General features: G+C 34.3%; 1 protein-coding gene across 3 annotated transcripts in view; it reads left to right on the top strand.

Annotated features, from left to right (window-relative positions):
* The window catches only part of Hycc1 (hyccin PI4KA lipid kinase complex subunit 1), a 73,465-nt gene that overhangs the window by 11,644 nt on the left and 40,450 nt on the right, over positions 1-21,371 (top strand). For 2 of the 3 annotated variants that reach the window (XM_021722232.3, XM_013355989.4), the window contains exon 2: positions 18,721-18,799. In XM_021722232.3, coding sequence (XP_021577907.1) covers positions 18,749-18,799 — 51 coding nt within the window. In that variant the 5' untranslated portion in view covers positions 18,721-18,748. Of the gene's footprint in view, positions 1-5,998; positions 6,087-18,720; positions 18,800-21,371 lie in introns of all 3 variants that reach the window. The other variant, XM_040291754.2, reaches the window with a different exon arrangement.

Consider the following 21,371-nt stretch of genomic DNA (forward strand, 5'->3'; position numbering starts at 1 on the left):
AGTTTTTAAATTTTGAGACAGGGTGTCTCTAAGTTGCTTAGGGCCTCACTAAGTTGTTGAGGCTGATTTTGAACTTGTAATCCTCCTGCTCAGGCTCTTGAGCTGCTAGGATTATATTCACGTGCCACTGTGCTTTGCTATACATATTTTTGCTATATATATTTCATTCATGTGTGTGTTTGTGTGTATGTATATATTCAATCAAAACAAAATAATCATATCAGTTTAAATTCCAAAGCAATTGTGAGAATCTAGATGTCTTCTATTAAGACAAGATATTAAAGAAATTTGCAAAAATGTGAAATAATGCTACTCATCTCAATAATTTTTGTTGTTTAGGAAATCATTATTTTTAAATAATAATGTTATTTGTGTTGACACATAATACATTTATCATTGTTATTTTTAAATGAATTTATATTTAAAACTTTGCCTTTAAAAATTCCAAATATGATAAAACTTAGTAAGTATAACCACCATAACCAAAAGCTCTTCAAATTCTCAATAATTTTATTTTTACTTTTTAAATTTGTTCTTATTAGTTATATATGACAGTAGAAAGCATTTGTACACATAATACATAAATGGAGTATAATTTCTCATTTTTCTGGATGTATATGATGTATAATAACACTGGTTGTGTAATCATATATGCACATAAGGTATTAATGTCCAATTCATTCTACTATTCTTCCTACCCATCTTCATTTTCCTTTGCCTAATTCAAAGTACTTCCATTCTTCTCTAACCATCCTCTCCCCTTATTGTGAATTAGCATTTGCCTATCAGAGAAAACATTCAGCCTTTGATTTTTGGGGGGGATTTGCTTATTTCACTTAGCATGATATTCTCCAGTTTCATCCATTTACTGGCAAATGCCATAATTTCATTCTTCTTTAAGGCTGAGTAATATTCCATTGTGTATATATACCACATTTTCTTTATCCATTTGTTGGGAGCCACTTGTTGGAGTTATGTGTGGACTGTTGTGCATTGTAGCCTAATGAATAGGGAATTCTGGTGTCAGGGAACATCTAGTGGACATTTCCTCTGTGGAAGACTGCCCAGACACACTGTGAACCCTATTCAAGTTTTGCCACATCCCACACAGCACTGGAGATGGGGTTGACCTGCTAAGATGCCAATCAACCTGCTGACTGCAAGATGTCAGGAAGTAAGACTCCATCTCCTGAAACCTTACCCCTACCTTTGATGTAGTCCCTTAAATAAACCAAGGGAGCCATTTTCTAATTGTCTAGCTCCAGCTCCTATGTGGACTGGACCTATCAGGGGGTCCAGTTTCTTAAAACTATCCTTTCCGACTCTTTGTTTTTTGTTCCTCACTAATTATTCTAGACTTTAATTTCTCAGGAGGTTTATTCCTCTGAGCAGGCAAGAATTTCCTGGCAGAGATGTTGGTCACCCTGTGATATCCATTCATCTGTTGAAGGGCACCTAGATTGATTCCATAGTTTAGCTATTTGTGAGTTGAGCTGCTATAAAAACTGATATGGCTGTGTCATTGTAGTATGCTTATTGTAGGTCCTTTGAGTATAAACTGATGCTTTCAATAATTTTTAAGAGTAAAGTTTTGAGAATTGCTATTTTTGTAGCATAGAAAAATATTCAAAATAATGCACAACTTTTTTTTCTAAAGCACATGATAGCAACAGTGAGAAGATTGAACATTTCTTTCAATTACATGGTAAAGATTTAAGTATAGCAATTATTTTTTTATTATTAGTTGTTCAAAACATTACAAAGCTCTTGACATATCATATTTCATACATTTGATTCAAGCAGATTATGAACTCCCATTTTTACCCCTTATACATATTGCAGATTCACATCGGTTCCACATCCACTTTTTTACATACTGCCATACTAGTGTCTGTTGTATTCTGCTGCCCTTCCTATCCTGTACTATCCCCCCTCCCCTCCCCTCCCCTCCCCTCTCCTCCCATCTTCTCTCTCTACTCCATCTACTGTAATTTATTTCTCTTCTCTTGTTTTTTTCCCTTTTCCCCTCACTTCCTCTTACATGTAATTTTGTATAATAATGAGGGTCTCCTTCCTTTACCATGCAATTTCCCTTCTCTCTCTCTTTTCTTCCCCCCTCTCGACCTTGTTTAATGGTGATCTTCTTCTCATGCTCTTCCTCTCTATTCTGTTCTTAGTTGCTCTCCTTATATCAAAGATGACATTTGGCATTTGTTTTTTAGGGATTGGCTAGCTTCACTTAGCATAATCTGCTCTAGTGCCATCCATTTCCCTGCAAATTCCATGATTTTGTCATTTTTTAGTGCAGAGTAATACTCCACTGTGTATAAATGCCACATTTTTTTAATCCATTCATCTATTGAAGGATATCTAGGTTGGTTCCATAGTCTAGCTATTGTGAATTGTGCTGCTATGAACATCGATGTAGCAGTATCCCTATAGTACGCTCTTTTAAGGTCTTCAGGGAATAGTCCGAGAAGGGCAATAGCTGGATCAAATGGTGGTTCCATTCCCAGCTTTCCCAGGACTCTCCATACTGCTTTTCAAATTGGCTACACCAATTTGCAGTCCCACCAGCAATGTACAGTGTACCCTTTTTCCCACATCCTCGCCAGCACTTGATGTTGTTTGACTTCATAATGGCTGCCAATCTTACTGGAGTGAGATGGTATCTTAGGGTGGTTTTGATTTGCATTTCTCTGACTGCTAGAGATGGTGAGCATTTTTTCATGTACTTATCTGGAACAAGACAGGGATGCCCTCTATCACCACTTCTATTCAATATAGTTCTCAAAAAACTGGCCAGAGCAATTAGACAGATGAAAGAAATTAAAGGCATAAAAATAGGAAAAGAAGAACTTAAAATATCACTATTTGTGGAAGACATGATTCTATACCTAGAAGACCCAAAAGGGTCTACAAAGAAACTACTAGAACTAACAAATGAATTCAGCAAAGTGGCAGGATATAAAATCAACACGCATAAATCAAAGGCATTTCTGTATATCAGTGACAAAACTTCTGAAATGGAAATGAAGAAAAACACCCATTCACAATATCCTCAAAAAAAATAAAATACTTGGGAATCAACCTAACAAAAGAGGTGAAAGATTTATACAATGAAAATTACAGAATCCTAACGAGAGAAATAGAAGATCTTAGAAGATGGAAAAATACATCCTGTTCATGGATAGGCAGAACTAACATCATCAAAATGGCGATATTACCAAAAGTTTTCTATAGGTTTAATGCAATGCCAATCAGAATCCCAATGGCATTTCTTGTAGAAATAGATAAAGCAATCATGAAATTCATATGGAAAAATAAAAGACCCAGAATAGCAAAAGCAACTCTAAGCAGGAAGTGTGAATCAGGCGGCATAGTGGTACCAGATTTCAAACTATACTACAGAGCAATAGTAACAAAAACAGCATGGTACTGGTACCAAAACAGGTGGGTGGACCAATGGTACAGAATAGAGGACACAGAGACTAATCCACAAAGTTACAACTATCTTATATTTGATAAAGGGGCTAAAAGCATGCAATGGAGGAAGGATAGCATCTTCAACAAATGGTGCTGGGAAAACTGGCAATCCATATGTAAGTATAGCAATTAAAAAAGAACTCTGGTGACCAAAAGTATTAGAGGATATAGAAGATATGTATTCTACCAAAGTGTTCAGTTTTTTGTTTGCTTTATTTTTTTCCTCAACAGAAATTTTGTGATTGTTTTATAGTTGCATAGTTAAGCAGAACCTGCATTTAAATTCTACATTAATGATTTTGTGTAATTCTTATAATTTTATCATGATACTAACACTTGTAATTATTCATCTGGAAAATGTAGGGTGCTACCTTGTTTCATTTTTCTCCTCATTTATTCCATTCTCTTCTTTTGCCATCTGGGTTATGTGATCCTTAAGGACATAGACCATATTTTACTGTTCTTTTGCCATTTGTGCGAAGTAATAGAATCACTTTGCATTATACTCTTTAAGCACTCAATGGCTTATTGAATTATTAATGTTTCAGTTTAAATAGATAGCAGTATTGACTTTTGTGTACGTAAAAATGTTGAATGCATTATCTCTTAACATGACCTCCCAGTCTATGTCTGTTTTTGCCTAGTCCTATTCTCCTTTGTTCCTACCTATCGAACCTATAGTCTAATAAATAGTATGAACTTGAAGGATAGAAAACAAATATGTCAACTTGAGATCTTGGTCTATATGTTAAAAGCATATCCCTATGCTATTTACCATGTAATTGTACAATAAACATGTCAATAAATGCTGTTGAGATAATTTTTAAAGTTCAAATTTTTATAGCAATCTCTTAAAATCTGTCATCATAGACTTTATAATGTATGTATTAGTTGTCAGGGTTAAATGGACTTTGACTTATGGAGGCAATACTTGAATCATTTAATATAGCTATCATTGTGTTTTGTAAAAGATGATAAAAACATTTTGGAAAATATTATTTCAGCCATAATTGCTCTTACAGATTTCTACCTACTACATTTAAAATAATTCACTTGTGATATTTAATGAAGTGCCTAAATGAATGGATTCTAGAATTTCTAAAAATGGTAATGGAAGATTTTCTAAGTCAAGGTTATCTACATCCATCAATAAATCTTTAAACCATCAGATGATGCTATTGTGGCTCACAGATGCAGTGCCATAGTTCTCTCCTGACAGTTTGCCTTGGCAACCCATATAACTCATTGATATGAGCTGAGTTTTTCCTGGGTAGTCTGTAAAAAGCAGAGGAGAAAAAGGAAGCCAGAATGGGAATTACATGGAAGTTGGAATGACTTAGTGTATTTTGAAGATTATGATAAGTGAAATTTGGATAGGTAAATTGTGGCCATGTTACAGGGCAAGTTTGCAGTGAAAGATCTCATTAATCTTATGATATATTCAGGATAAGAGTGGTGTTTCAGGAAGATTAGTATGGTAGTAACATGCCTAGTGTACTTCAGAAGGGAGGCGACCAGAAACAGGAGTGCTGTGTGAGCAGCCTATGCAGAAGCAGTAAGAGCCCAAACTCAGGGTGTTGCTGTGGAGATGGAGAGCAGATGGTAAATTTGACAGGCATTATGAAAGATGAAATTTATTCCCTTATTCAACAACTATTTATTAGATACTATATGCGGTTATGCTAATAATATTTGAACTAACTTGGCCTGTAATTGTTATATAATTTTATTTTAAAAACTATGATTTCAAAAAATGAATTATATACACTGGTGGTGAAGTTCTTAATGTTTTCTGGGAATTTGTGATGTTAAAAATAATGAATGTTGAGGACCTTTCTTAAATGAAAAGCAAACATTTCCCCCTTAATTTTCCTAACTGTTCTATGGTTTATTTGATTAACAAGTTGAAAGGCAGCTACTTAATCACGTATGTAAGAAATCCTTTGGCAAGAAAATGGACCAGAGGGCTTTATTTTTAAAGACAGCTTATATTTATATTCTTGAATGATTATGAATGTTCTAGAAGTGCATAATAAAATCCATTTCTCTTCACTCTTGCAATGAAATTATCACTTTATATTATAGTTTTAAATATTTGTAAATGTGATTTTTACATCAAGCATGCTAGAGAAGGTTGTTAGTTTAAAGGAAACTGAAAAGTACTTTAAGTTCAAGGTCATTTCTTTGGTTAAAGCCAATGATACAAAATATATATGAATCCAAAATATGTAAAAACCACATTAGAATATTTTTATAAGTAATATTGGCTAATGTATAATAGTTTTCATGTTGGAATATAGGCAAAAGGGCAGAGTAAGGCAACGGAAGTATGTTCAATTATTCATCATTTTACAAGTAATTGATGCATTGGTTTGTTGATGAGAAAGTTAAATGTGAAAAATTTACCATTAATGGCATTGTCTTCAGTTACAAAACGCAGAAATACTTTTTTCTTACCTTTATAATTGCAAATAAATTGCCCACATCATTGTTTTTATATTCTCTCCATTAGATCCTAATGAAAACCTGGCTTTTGATGATTCTACTTCATTGAAATTATTTTGCTTTCTGCATTGTATTCTGGACAATCATTCTTTGTGGTAATTGATTTTTATACATATTTACTATTTCCTCATTGGTAAATCTCCTATTATATATTTCAGAGATTTCTATCTTAAGGCTGAATCTGGAACCTTTCTCTGCATAGACCCCTATTTCTTTCCCATACTAAACATTAAGATTTGGATTTTTATCATAGATAGTTACTTAGTGTGGGCCCCCCTATGCCTAGACTATGTCTACTTTGGGAATCTTTATTTATTGTTATTGCACTAACTATTACTTATATTGGTATGACTTTACAACATGTCACTGGAATTTCTTTAGTTTTTCTCTAGTATGAATTTCCCGGATTCTAGAAAAACTTTTACTGCATGTTATAATATCAACAACTGTGTTGGCATTTTTTTGCTGTGAGAAAATATCTGAGTAAAATAACTTAAAGGAGGAAAAGATTTGTTTTGCCTCATGGTTTCAGAGGTTTCAGTCCATGGTCAGCTGGCTCCATTGTTTCTGGGTCAGTGAGTATATCGTGGTGATGGAAGGGCAGGGCAGAGGAAAGCTGCTCAGCTCATGGCAGCCAGGAAGCACATGGAGAAGGAGAGAGAAGGGATGAGGGACCAGAGTCCCTACGGGCATGCCTGCAAGGAACATTCCCTTTAACTAGGTCTCACCTCCTAAAGTTTCTACTGCCTTCCAATAATGCCATCAAATTACAAATCACTGAATGGGCTAATCCATTGATGAGGTCAGAGCCCTTGTGATCTAATCATTTCCAAAAAGTCCTGAACATCGCTGCATGGGGGACCAAGACTTTAAAACAAGAGGTTTTGGGGGAACATTTGGAATCCAAACTATTAACAACTACTTTGAAGAGTTAACTAATGAGGTAAATGTGGTGTTTAAAACTCAGAAGCTAGACATGGTGCATGCCTGTAATCCCAGCTAGTGAGGAGGATGGCAAGTTTGAGACCAGTCCAGGCAACTTAGTGAGACCCTGTCTCAAAATAAAAACAATATGATTGTCTTCCTGGAGATGGAGATGTATCTCAGTAGAACACTTGCTTAGTATGCATGAGGCCCTGGGTTCAAACTAGTAAAGATCTATAATTTTGTTCACTTATTCATTCTCTGGACAATGTTTATGTATCTGTTTATATGTAAATCAATTTAACAAGGTTTCATTATAACAGGTATTAAAAAATTGATTGGGTAAATACATGATAAGAGTAGCCTTATTTGAAAGGAGTTTTTACAAAAATGGTCTTCTTGTTTTGCTTATTCCAAGCCTAGTATGAACACTTTCTGTGATACTTGATTGCTAAGGAAGGTTATACAATTTTAGGTTTTCTTGATAGACATGTTATAGCCTGATAGCTTGTTAGATTTCTTCTAAGCTGTTACATTTGCACTAGATGCTAGATATGTTTACCTTTTCTGCTCATACAAAGACTCTTCTAGATAAAACTGTATCTACATGATCCTATACTTTTGGTCTTAAATGTTGGCCCAAGGGTAGACATCTACTTCAAGGACAGGCCATCTCTGGACTGGCCAGTTTTAGTCATACTCAAAATAAAGAACTGGCAAAATCAGAGATTTATATAAAGAATTTGGAGTTAGAAATTGAGAAATACAGGTTTGCTGCAGAGGAGAATGTAGGCCTGGAACAGAAAAAAAGGTCATGATAAGATTAGAATAACCACCATGGGCCATAGGAAAGTGTCTTATAGTCAGCTTTTTTCACCACTGTGACTAAAAGATCTGTCAAGAACATTTAGAGAAGGAAAAGTTTATTTTGAGGCTCAGAGTTTCAGAGATCTTAGTCTATCTTATTCTATGCCAACTCCATTTCTTCAGGCCCAAGATGAGGCAGATTATCAGGCAAAAAGTGTTAGAGGAAACCAGCTTTGGACATGGCAGGAGAGAGAAAGAGAAAGAGGGAGAGAGACACACACCCTTCCATGACCCACCTCCTCCAGCCACACCCTACTTGCCTACCTATTAGTTACAGTTAATCCCTATCAGGGAATTAATTCACTGATGGGTTATGTGGGCCATAATCCAATCATTTCACCTCTAAACCTTCTTGCATTGTCTCACATATGAGCTTTAGGAAGACATATATCTAAATCAAAAGAGCAGGGTAATTAAGAAACTAGTTAGCCAATAGAGAGTGCACCGAACAAATCAGAGAAGTCACAATAAACTGGCTACCTTTAGAAAACAGATCCGGGTTTTAGTTTCTAGCTTTAGGTCCAGTTTCCTTAAGTCCTCATTATGCTACAATTCCTATGGTTAGATTTCTGCAGTTTTTAAAAAAAATATATATATATATATATATATATATATATATATATATATAATTATTCTCTCCCACTTTTTGGAGCTAGCATTCAAATAGCCTTGACTAAAATCATGTGCAATTTATTGATGAATTAGATTTCTCTGAGCTAAGAGGTTCCAGAATGGTGAGATGAGCACTTTTTTTTATTGATATTAGAATAATGCATGCCTGAGTGGTTCAGTAATTTCTTTAAAGCATTCTGTTCCATACCATAGTTTGTGATGGGCTTTATGACCTGTGGTTTCCTAATGGAGTGGAAATGTGTTTCTTAGTTTCATTGTACCAATTTTCTTGTGTCTATCTTATCCCTCCATTTTGTGGAATGGATGGCTTTATAAACCCCCAAATTTAGGATTAATTTGAATTTATTTTATGTAGAATTATGTTCTGGATTTTGCCATCAAATTAATAAAAATCATCACTTGGGAAAACATCAACATTGTGGAAGCAACCTGTATGTTCATCTGATGCTTTGAATCAGTATGAGTATTGGACAAATGAATTTTTATGGTCTTCTACATATGTTCCTATCTATAACATTAAAGTATTACATTGTCTGTAAAAATGTCTAATTGTAGCAAGTATTACTTTACATTGCATATCTTAGTCAACTTGCTTTTGAATAAGTTATTTTTATGTATGGTTGTAGGATAAGCAGGGACTTTAGAAATCTTCTAGTTTTCCCCCTAATTTTTATGAGTTTTTCTTAAAACTAGAAAGAGGAAAAAACAATCTATCATTTTGAAAATGTTATTTTCTTTCAATAGTCTTACACTGAAGTTCTCAGTGATAAGCATTATTGATTATTAATTATTCTATCAAACCTGAATTCCTTATTGTATCTACATTTTAAAAGTTTTTTAAAAAATATTAATTATATCGAAAATTTAAAGATCTAATACCAGAAAGCAGAAAAATCCAGATGAAACAATTTTTATTAACTGAAAATTTAAATAAAATCATTTGACATTTCAGGAAGATTGTATTCTAGGGAACTGGCATCAAGATATGTATGTATTTAGATTATTTATGCTTAATAAAAAGCTTTTATATAATATTGTGGCAATTGTGATTGCTTCCTCCACTGATTAAGTATAACACTTATGACAAGATGATTATTAGCCAGTGAGTTTTCTTTTGTTCTGTGGCCATGGTTCTCTAAACTTTGAGTTCTAGCCAACTGTTTCATAATGTCTGTCATTATTGACAATAGGGATCAAGCAAAAAAGTACACCTGAGAAGAATGTAATCACCTTTATTGGACAATTCAGGAATTATGTCCTGTTTACAAAGGGTTTTATTACAAGTTTTCAGAGAAAAGTCTAACTCCTTAATGGGAGGGACCATCTCTTTGATCAACCTAATGCTCTCCATTAGGAGTTACCATAATGCTTTGCACCAAGCCGATCTGTCCAAATATTTGGCTAAGATAGTGTTTTGGGTTTTCTGTTGCTGCCTAATAAACTATCCTGAAACTTAGTGGCTTCAAATAGCAACTATTTATTATCTCTTAAAAATATGAGGCTGACTAAATTTAGCTGGGCAGATATTCTGCTTGTTGGTAGCAGAAACTGCAATCATCTATCTGGAGGTTTGACTCGGCTGGGAGGTCTAAGATGTTTCAGTCCCATGGTCGATATGTAGTGCTGTTCTCAGCTGGCAGTTCAGCAGGCACCTCAGCTGTTTTCCTGCAAGCTTCTGTGGTGGTTTGGGCTTCATAGAGTGTGCCCACTGGATTCCCATAGGGACACATGCATGAAGGTGGAAGCTGCAGATTTCTTAAGGCCGGCCTCAAAGGTTTTCTGGCACTGTGTTCATTATGTTCTTGTGAGAAATTAGTTAATTAGTTAAGAGGATCCATCTAGATATCAACATGGTTATTGAAAAATATTTCTTTCTAAACTCCTATTAGAGCTCAAATCAGATATTCTTCTGAAGTTCTAGAAGATTTGAGAAGGAACAGGAAGATGGAAATAAGAAGAGGGATTGTTATCTTTCCTTCTATTACTCTAGCTTTCCCAACAGAAAAACACTGGTTGTCATAGTACAATGAAATCCCAATGTCATCTTATCCATGGGTTGTGCAAAATATGATTTAGTCAAAGAATGTTTCCCTGAGTAAAAATTTATGTTCACTTCTTGATAGCCAGATACTTGTTTTTTTTTTTTGTTTTTTTTTTATTCAGAGGAGAAAAGACCTATGTAATGGGCTTTGGGAAAGACTCCCTACACCTCTCTTACTAGCCCTGTAAATTATATTGCATCTCCCTGTGCCTTGAGCAGAAGCTTTATTTGCTCAAGGGCAGAGGCCCGCCATGAGGCATTCAACAACCCCTCATTTCAAGAAATAGCACAGATTCCTTTTTCCTTCATGAGTTCTTGCTCCTTCATAGGACTCTTCAGTTGATCTGTTCGTTTCTAAACAACAACAACAACAAATACCTAAGATGGTATCAATATTGTTCTGTAACATAATTTGGACATTTCTTTCTCTTCTGTTTTCCTGAACTTCACCTGAGAATTTTATTAATCTGACAGCACTTAATTTAAACACTTCAATGGCTTTATTGCATAGGATAGAAATTTTAAACCTAGTGATATATCATAATCTGTGTATAGAAATTTGGTTATTCTAAATTTATAGAAGGTTGATTTTCATAATACATAAGGCAAATGGATACAATTTTTTGTGGTTGTAGTTTATAGTTAATACCACATAATAAAGAAGATAATGTAAAATAATAGTAGAAATTAGGAAATTTCTAGTTTTACAGTTCAGATTTTTGTTTTTGTATTTTTTCCTCAATTGGGTAATAGTAAAACAATTTAATGTTTTGTGTCTCTGGTGACAACACTGGAAGATGAAATCTGGTAGTCATTATTAGAATTAAGATAAGAATATAGTACAAAAATTGAAGAATAATATATTTGATTAAAATGGTTTTATTATATATTACATATAAAAATTAATTTTGTATAGATTAATTCTGCTTGTGAAGTACTGCATACAACCTCAGTAAACTTTCTAATACAATTTTAAATATTCTTCTCTTGAACATATTTGAGAAAAATAGGAAGTTTTGTTATATAGCAGGAAGATTCTTTTTAAATTTTACTCCTTTTACCTTAGAGAAGAATATATATATATTTTAAAGATGTGAGAATATGTTTTGAATATTACTTGATGTATCTATTTAGGTTTATACAACCTACAGAGTTATATAATCAAGGCTTTGCCATAATGTTAATAAGTTACATATTAGGTATAAAATATAGGGCTGGGTTAGTAACTGTAGAAAGACTCTTGCTGCCTGCTGGTAGAGAGAAACAGTTTTTAAATCATTGTTTCTGTTTTGTAGTCACTTTATTTTTTGTCCTACCTAGTCTTTAGTGATGCCTGTAGTTATAACTGTTACTCATCTTGGAGCCCAGGGCAAATGGAAAGTTGTTTTTTTTTTTTTTTTTTTTTTAAATACAGTGTGGTGAGGACAAAGAAAAGTATCAGTAAACAAACAGTGTTGACTTTTTTATCTTCTATTTCTTTAAAACTTACCTATCCACATAATCCTCTTTTTCACAAAATGAATAATTTTTAAATACCATTTTTAATATTTATATGCTTTATCTTCTTTTTAAGATATTTTCATTTTCATGAAGTTAAAAGAAACTTGTCACCTGAAAGAATTTAAAAAGTTTTACCCTATGCAGATTTGGGGGAGGGGCATTCAGTTTTATTAAAGTATAATTAACAAATAAAATTGGCACATATTTATGGTATGCAATGTAATATTTTAATATGAGTATACATTGTTCAATGATTAAATAAATCTAATTATCCATCTCCTAAGATACTTATTTTTTGGGGGGGGGTGGGGTGGGAGAGCTTTTAAGGTTTAGTCTTTTGGACTGGGATTGTGGCCCAGTGGTAGAGCACTTGCCTAGCATGTGTGAGGCACTGGGTTCGATTCTCAGTACCACATACAAATAAATAAAAATAAAGGTCCATTGACAACTAAAAAAAAATTATGTATACATATATATGTATGTGTGTATACACACACACACACACACACACACACACACACACACACACATAAAGATTTAGATTTCTAGAACTATTTATCCTGTCTAGCTTAAACTTGGTACCCCTTGGCTAACATATCTCCTCTACCCTCAACCCCTGGAAACCATTCTACTCTTAGTTTCTACTGCTCAGAGTTGACCTTTTTAGACTCCATATATAAATGAGATCATGCAGTATTTATCTTTCAGAGCCTGGCTCCTTTCACTTAGCATAACATCCTCCAGGAGCTGGCTTCACTTGGTAATTTAAAATTATATGTTGTCATTTGAAATTTTTAAGTCTTATAATTTATGACACAGTAAATATCAATAGCTATTAACCTACATATGTAAAAAGTCTTTTGGGGATTTCAACAATTTTTATTTTATTTTATTTCAAATAACTAGAATTACAGAAAAACTGCAAGGATAGTACAGAGAATATATACCCTATACCTCTTTTTGTCCCACAATGTTGTCATCTTACCTTACCAATGTACATTGTCCTTCTATTACATGGCTTTTAACTAAATTCTAGGCTTTATTAGTATCTCACCATTGTGTTCATCATTATCCTTTTTTTTTTTTTTTTGGTCCAGAATCTAATCTAAGATACCATATTGCATTTAGTTTCATCATTAGTCTCTTTTGGTCTCATTTTAGTTTTTATTTTCTCATTCTTTCTTGTTTTTCATGACCTCAGTTTTGAGGAGCTCTGGTCAGTTATTTTGTAGAATATTCTTCATAATGAGTTTCTTCTAGTGTCTGTCACATAGTTACATTGGGTTTATGGAGTTTTAGAAAGACTACCACAGAGCAAGGTGCCCTTCTCATCACATCAAATCATACATGATATTCACTTGGCATCATAGCTGATGATAACCATGGTCAACCCAGTGTTCTCCACTATACTGTTATCATTTCACCCTTTCCATACTCTTTTCTTTAGAAGTGAATCACTGTTTCCAGCCTACCCTTAGAGGCGAGACAGGTACTAAGCTCTTTCTCCTGGAGGGGAAAGGGTCTACATTTGTTATTGGGACTTTTTTTGAAAGAAGGGTTTATTTCTTATTTATTTATTTAATAATTGATTTATATCAGTGTTTTATTCAGCTTTTTCACTGTTCTGACTAAAGGATCTGATCAGCACAACCATAGGGGAGGAAAAGTTTATTTGAAGGCTCATGATTTCAGAGGTCTTAGTCCAGAGAAGGCCAGCTCCATTCCTCAGGGCTTGAGGCGAAGCTGAACATCATGGCAGAGTGTGTGGCAGAGGGAAGCTGGTCACATTATGGTGGTTAAGAATCCTAGAGGGGCTGGGGATGTGGCTCTAGCAGTAGTGCACTCGCCAGCATGCGTGCAGCCTGGGTTCGATCCTCAGCGCCACATACAAACAAAGATGTTGTGTCCACCGAAAAAACTAAAAAATATTATTAAAATTCTCTCTCTCTCTCTCTCTCTAAAAAAAAAAAAAAGCCTAGAGAGACTCCAGCTCCAGAAACAAAATATATACCCCATAGCCACACTTCCTCCAGTCACACCCCACCTGCATCTAGTTACCACTCTGTTAATCCCATTAGTGATTAATTCACTGATTGGGTTAAAGTCTTATAATCCAATTATTTCTCCTCTGAAACTTCTTGCATTATTTCACACGTGAGCTTTTGGGAGATCCCTCATATCCAAACAATAACAATTAGTGGGGTCTTGTATATATTTATTTTATACTTTGGGTTATATATCAGGACTACACTTTTGTTTTATTTTGACCATTAGGTGTTATATATCAGGACTACACTTTTGTTTTATTTTGACCATTAGGTGTTTGTTTAGGTTACATTGACATTTAAGAGCATAAAGTGCCCATGACCATGTTTGAGAACAGCTCAATGATCGGAAAGTTAAGTAGCTCAGACAAGGAGGAAAACAATATTGCTGGAGTAATTAAAAATCATGGAGGTGAGGAAAAAAATCACCAAGAATTTAAGTAGGAGTGGTTTGACAGGGTGATAGTGAGCCCGGAGCTCAGCTCATCTGGGAATGGAGGGAGGGATGGAAGACTGCAGAGCATGGGTGTGGGTTGAAAACTACCCATTTCAAAGTAGTGTTGGTTAGATGGTTCAGTGGGAGAGAAGGAAAATGACCTGGAGTGATTACATGGAGGAAGGAAGATACCTGCTTTACCTTCAGGCCCAGTGATTTCTTCCAGGGCAATGTGAGGAAAAGGAGTCACTTGAAGAAATTTGCATGCAGGGAAAGCAGTGTCTGCTGGTCAATTGCAGAGGGAACAGGGGAGGGATTTCTTCTTCAGAATTAGGATAGGTAGGATAGGAGATAGGATTAGGATAGGTAGAGGATGTGCAAAGAGTTATGAAGATTTATGTATAGGAGATGAGGATAGCCTGGGAGTTTGTAGCTTTTTGTGGTGCTGATACCAACAAGGATGAAGGGAATAATGACTTTAGTCCCATTGGACCTAAGGAGGAGAGGAATGGTAAGACCAAAAGTTTCTGTTTGGAAGTCATTTCCCTAACTCCTTTTTGAGTTCTGCAAAAAGAGACAAAGAGATACAGGGAAGGACAGGTCCCCCCCCCCCCACCAGCTCATCAATACTAACCAAGTGAATATTCATGTGAGTTCAGTTATATAAGGAGCTCTCCCATTTGATCCCAGATGGAAAATAAGATGCCTGGGGCTGACTATTGTTACTAAAGTATAATATTCATGTAGAAAAATGCACAGATCATAAGTGTTAGTCTTGGTAAATTTTCATCAAATTCACACACCTATGTAACCCAGCTCCCAGATGATGAAACAGAATGTTTCCATAACCTCAAGAGCAACCACTCCCCCAACTTCTAACTTAATTAATTTTACCTGTTTCTTGAAGTTTATATAATGGAATTATAGAGTATGTACTCTTTTATCTGCCTTCTTTTGCCCAACATCATGGCATGGTTGTAGTTTTAATTTGTTTATTCATAGAGATATTTTGTTGTGTGAAATACTCTGTGTGCTATACCAAACTTTATCCATTCTACTTTTGATGGACATTTGTTCCTAGTTTGGGCTATTTAAAAAATTGCTGCTCTTATGAACATTCCTGAACATATGTATATGTCCATGTTTCTATTGGGTATAATTTTTATGGATGAAATTGTTGAGTGCATAGAATGTGCATATGTTCAAATTTAGAGGATATACATTGCTAAAGAGTCTTCCAATATATCATACCAGCTTATATTCACACTAGTTCTATGTGAATATTATGATTGCTCCCAACTTTACAATACTTGGTATTATCTTTCATTCAGCCATACTTTGGAGTGTGTATGTGTGTGTGTGTATGTATGTGCACTAGTGTGCGTGCAGTATATTTCATTCTACATTTCAGTTGACACTTTCCTGATGACTAACAAAGTTGAGCACCATTCCTGTGTCAAATTTCCACTTGGTTAAGGGATGATCTTGTTTTTCCTATTGGGTTGTCTGCCTTTAATTTATAAGAGTTCTTCATTTGTTCTGGATATAAGGCTTTTATCATCTATATATGACTTTTAAGTAATTCTTCCCATTCCGTGACTTTGCCTTTTCATTCCTTTAGCAGTACCTTTTGATGATTAGAGGTTTTTACTGTTAATGAAATTCAATTTATTCTCTCACCCCCATGATTAGTGTTTTTGTGCCTCTTGTTTAAGAAATCTTTCCCTACATTAAGGTTATGAAATTACTCTCCTAATGTTTTCTTTTGAAAACTTTGTGTTTTACCATTCATAATCAGATGATTCCACTGGAACTGTTTTTTGTATATGTTATGAGCCAGGGGATCATAGTTCTCTTTTCCCTCCTCATGTAATAGTCCAGTTGGCTTGGTCCTGTTTATTATAGAAGACAGTCTCTTCCTTGAAGAATTCAGTGTCACTTTTGCCATAAATCAGGTGACCATGTATGTGCAGGTCTGTTTCTGTTCTATTCCTTGTTAGTTTTTCTACCCTTATGACAATATCATTTTATAATTTTAGTGTAGTTTTGGTAAGTTTCATAGTAAGCCTTGCTATCTAGAAGTATAGCTCCATCACTGTTGTTCAAAGATGCCTTACTTAGCAACTTTGCATATTCCTACTGATTCTTTTAAAAATTACCCTTAATTTTTTTTAAAAAAATTATTTTTTAGTTGTAATTGGACACAATACCTTTATTTTATTTATTTATTTTTATGTGGTGCAGAGGATGGAACCCAAGGCTTCACACATGCTAGGCGAGTGCTTTATTGCTGAGTCTCAGCCCCAGCCCTGAGCCACAACCCAGCCCTTGCCTTAATTTTAACTATAAAGTTATTTGGAACTTTTTTGGAAAATATATGCCGCATTCTTTGTAACTTGATATGGTGTATTATTTGTGATGACTTTTTAATCCTAATTAAACAATAGAGTATATAAAGGAAAAGTTTTGTGTATTTATGTTTACTTTGCTTCATAAATATGCATAAAGGAGTAAAACTAAGTAGATACAGGGTAAAAGAAAACAGGTGTAATGATATAAATTAAGGCAATAGAAAAGTTGATCTAGGCTTGCTTTTTATGTGAACAAAGTTAGGGCAGAAACTTTGGCTCCCAATTTTGTTAGAATTAGAGCAAAGCTAATCAGCTATGAGATTCAAAATACTCATAATAAAAAACAGCCCCAGTTATTTTAAGGGAGAGTTTTCCTGTACTGAAAACTGAGGATGTGAATTTTGTCCTTTGTTGGCTTATAAGAGAGATAATGTGATCTAGCATGCTTTTGGTAACATTTAGGATAACATTCCAAAGCCAACTTTGTCCGTACAGTTCTGACAAATCAATAATGTAATGAAATATGTGATTTTTCTGTTAGTCTGACTCTATTGAGGGAAAAATGAACTATTTTTTATTCTAAAAAATGAGATACATAAAACTCAAGTCATCATGAATGAATGAATATATTCATCCACAAGAATCTCTGTTTTTCATTAAGATAGCTCAGTATACTTTGATGAACAGCGTAGCAAAGATTATGTGAGTTTGTAATGTTCTTTAATAATAATACTGCCTGTAATAATACTCTATTGGCAGGCCCTGTAATAAGTGCTTTTATCTTTATTTTAAAATTTAATCCTCACAGTAATCCCTTGAAAATGGGTTCTATGGTTATTACTTTTTCACTGATGAAAAGTGAGTCAAATATCCTGCCCAAAGTTTATCCTACAAATAAGCAATAGAACAATCAGGATTCAGTTTTTGGCAGTTCTGCCTCAGGTTCTGCTACATTGTAACATTGATGAAAGTGAAGAAAGCTACTCCAGTATTTGTGTAGAGTCAAGGGGTTAGGAAGTTTAGACAGAGCTAAAGTTTTCCCTTAGGAAACAGTTTCTAAATATACTTGCATACAGATGGATGGTTGAAGGAAAATAGATTGTACTTTTAACAAAAAAATTTGCTTGAAACAAAAATATTATTCAGAGCATGGCAGCACATGCTTAAAACCCCAGTGTCTTAGGAGGCTGAGACAGGAGGATCATCAAATTGAAAGCCAGTCTTGACAACCATCTCTCAAAATAAAAAAATATAAAGGGTTGGGGGATGTTGTGGCTCAGTGGTTAAGAACCCTTGGGTTCAATCCCTGGTAACCCCCACCCCCACTCCCAGAAAAAATTACACATTTCCTTTAGCTTGCTTGTTGTTGTTTTCCCTTCTTACTTATGTAAAGCCCAATCTTCTGAATAAGTACTGTTGAATAGGGTTAGTATTTTGGATATTGTCACTTTTTTTTTAAAATGAATATTAAGGTATTAAGGAACTGAATGTCTTGTCTAGGTAGTTGCTGCTGTGAAAAACTGAAAAATAAGCAAATTAAATTACTTTAATTCTTTCTATAGATTCAGTTTTGGGTGTATTCTTAATTTTTCACAGTTTTGAAATATTTTCCGCAATTTTAAGACAAATGATCTTTTTTGAAATTATTTAATGGAAACTAGAGAAAAAATTTCAATATGTTTTGCAGCTGGCATTCCTGAAAGCTGAATCAATTGCACAGCCAATTTCATCATGTTATGGTATTTATACTTTTGTCAAAATACTTGCATTTTAAGTCTTGTTTATGCACATTGGTTTTGAAATGAATGTGGTAATTCATGTTTGAATGATTTTAATTTCACAAATGGCCTTAACATTATAGGATTACCTCTATGTATAGTAATCTGAATAAAAAATATTCAAATTTTAACCTTTTTCTATGTTGATTTTCAGGTTGAAGGTTTGGAACAGATGTGGAAAAATGTTTACTTCAGAGAAAGGGGTTGTGGAGGAATGGTTGTCAGAGTTTAAGGTAATATTTACTGTTAATCTAAAAATTATATTTCAGAGAAGTTTTCAGTGACTTTTTAAATTGTATATGACTGAAAAGATAAATAGCTGTGGGACAAGCATGTTAATAATATCTTAATAGAGAACTATTTACACATGGTAATCTTTTTTCTAGAAAATTAATTTCTGTTTTCTCCTGAGTGGTGGTTCAGAGTTTATCCATTTATTTGCTTGCATATTTTCTCCCTTCACGGCAGCTCCACTAAGAATGGTTATGAATGTTGATGTGAATCTCCAGTGACCATCAATGATTCATTGTCAAAATGTTTCTCCCAGTCATGGGGGAGGGCAGTGGCACGGGGCATGATCAACAATGGAGAGAAGATGGGAAAGTACTTGCCCAGGTTTCTACCAATGGATCTTTCTCAGTTGGCTAACCCAGTGGTTATTTAAGAAGTATATAATCTTTATTAGTTGGTGAAGGACATAAATCTCATGTTTGCTTGTCTCATGAATTCTTTTTAATCACAACTAAAATTGTGATCCCTAAACCAGCTAATTCCTTTTTTCTGTCCTTATGCAACACCAAAATTGTGTGAGCTTCATGATCATAAACCACAGAAGCAAAAGGTTTGGGCTGAAATTGTCACTTTGATTTTGTTCAACCTATCACTTCCAAAACCTCAGGGAGAAACTTATAGTCTGACATTATCAGGTTTATTGACTTGTTGCAGTGAGGGAGATTGCACAAGAAAGGACATTTCCTCAAATAAAGGAAAAGATAAACAGTATAAAAGGAAGGGTAGAATATAGGTGATATTTAAATAAAGCTGTCTGTATTTTGATAAATTCAAAACAAAGCAGAGCTGTTTGTAATGGGCACATTGGTGTGGACTTCAAAGTGGATCCAGGATCTTGCAGTCTGGAAAACTATAACACTAATGTGGATTTGGACTGTTGTATTCAGAAACCCTTTATCTGAAGCTCTGCGCCTGCATTAGAAATCAAGGTTGATTCTCTGTGTCAAAGTGACTTATGTCCTCAGACAAGAGTGGAATGTTTCATTGTTCCTGACATATGTTTAAATAACAAAGTTTTTGATAATCTCTTTTGGACAACAAGAATTTTCAGGGAGTAAGAATTCAGTAATCATTCAAAAAAGGAGATTGTTATGACACTTTTCAATTGCAGTGTGACCTTGGGAGAAGCAATGTATCCTATTCATTTTGCAGCTGGCCTTATCTGTCTGTTATCTAATCCTGCTGAGTGTCTGGGTAGATTTTTACTTTCTCAGCTTTTATAGTCATGAATTGAGCATCCTTCTATATGGATCCCTTGTCATCATGAAGTGTTACAGAATGTTATAAAAGTGTGCAGTATGTAGTGCTTTATATAATTTTTAATAATTTGATTAAATTTTGTATGTGCTTCTTTTCTGCTAAGTTTGTCTTAGTAGTAAGCATTCAAGATGTTTTTAAGCTTTTTCTTTTCTACTTTAAAAGTGTTGAATATGATTTGATGTGTAGTATCATGATTTTTTTTTTCCCTTTTTTTTTTTTTGGGGGGGGGGAGGCAGGTCTGCCAGAGACTTCATTCTGAGTTTGTGTCAGGGTGGAGAGAAGTGACTTGTTTGTGCCTGAGGGCCATACTGGAGGGCTCTATAGGTGCCGGGTGAGACTGCAGGTTTCAAACTGGAGTTTTAAAATGGAGTTGCTTAGGCTAAAACCTAAGGCCATCCTTACACTGGGTAGCAATATTTTCTTAAATTTTAAAATTAATTTAATGTAAAGTTAAGGAAAATTTTCCATTGGGAGGAGAGAGTGAAATCATAGGCCACCTGGAATAAAAAATAATATAATTTATTTTCTCCCTACCCTTCATATTAAATTTACCTAGTTTCCAATAAATTTGTTAGCACAAATGTTTAAATTATCTTCAAGTCTTTATGACAGCCAGTTTAAGGAAAGATATTTCCTATTCCTTGACTAATTTGATAGGCATTCCTGAAAATGATTTTGAGTGTTATTCTGAATTATGTTAATGTGTGTTGAATTCAGCTCTGTGTTTTGATAAAAAGAACAAGATTGTCAGGCTAAACCAGCATACCAGAGGTAATAGAAGGTAGAAAATTGCTTGGGAACAAATCTGCAAAGTACTTTTAAAATTAGAGTAACTTGTCTTTTGAAATGGTTTGTGTTATTAAATTGCATATTTTAGTTAAAATACTTAAGAAGGAAGGTTTTGAGGGTACATACTTATTTTTAGAGAAATCTCAGTTTGGTGTTTAATAATAACCATGGCATTAATAAGGCCAAAATCATTGTGATTTATTAAGTAGACCTAGAGTCATATACCCTTTGATCTAATCTTAATTCTCCTACTAGGTGGTTTTATGACATTGGGAAAATCATACAACTTCTCCACATCTCAGTGTCTTCAGAAAATTTGAAGTAGTTGCTCTGTGAAGATGATTTTAGTTCTGTGCTCTTCCATGATGACAATTTGAACTCCTAACCTCAAAACCTGACTCAACAGACTCTGAAATGCAGAGACAGCAATTTGCTTTGTGCAAATCTTTTGTTTAATATCTTAAA

The sequence above is a fragment of the Ictidomys tridecemlineatus genome, chromosome 2 (assembly GCF_052094955.1).
Source record: "Ictidomys tridecemlineatus isolate mIctTri1 chromosome 2, mIctTri1.hap1, whole genome shotgun sequence".
In the NCBI taxonomy this organism is placed as follows: Eukaryota; Metazoa; Chordata; class Mammalia; order Rodentia; family Sciuridae; genus Ictidomys; species Ictidomys tridecemlineatus.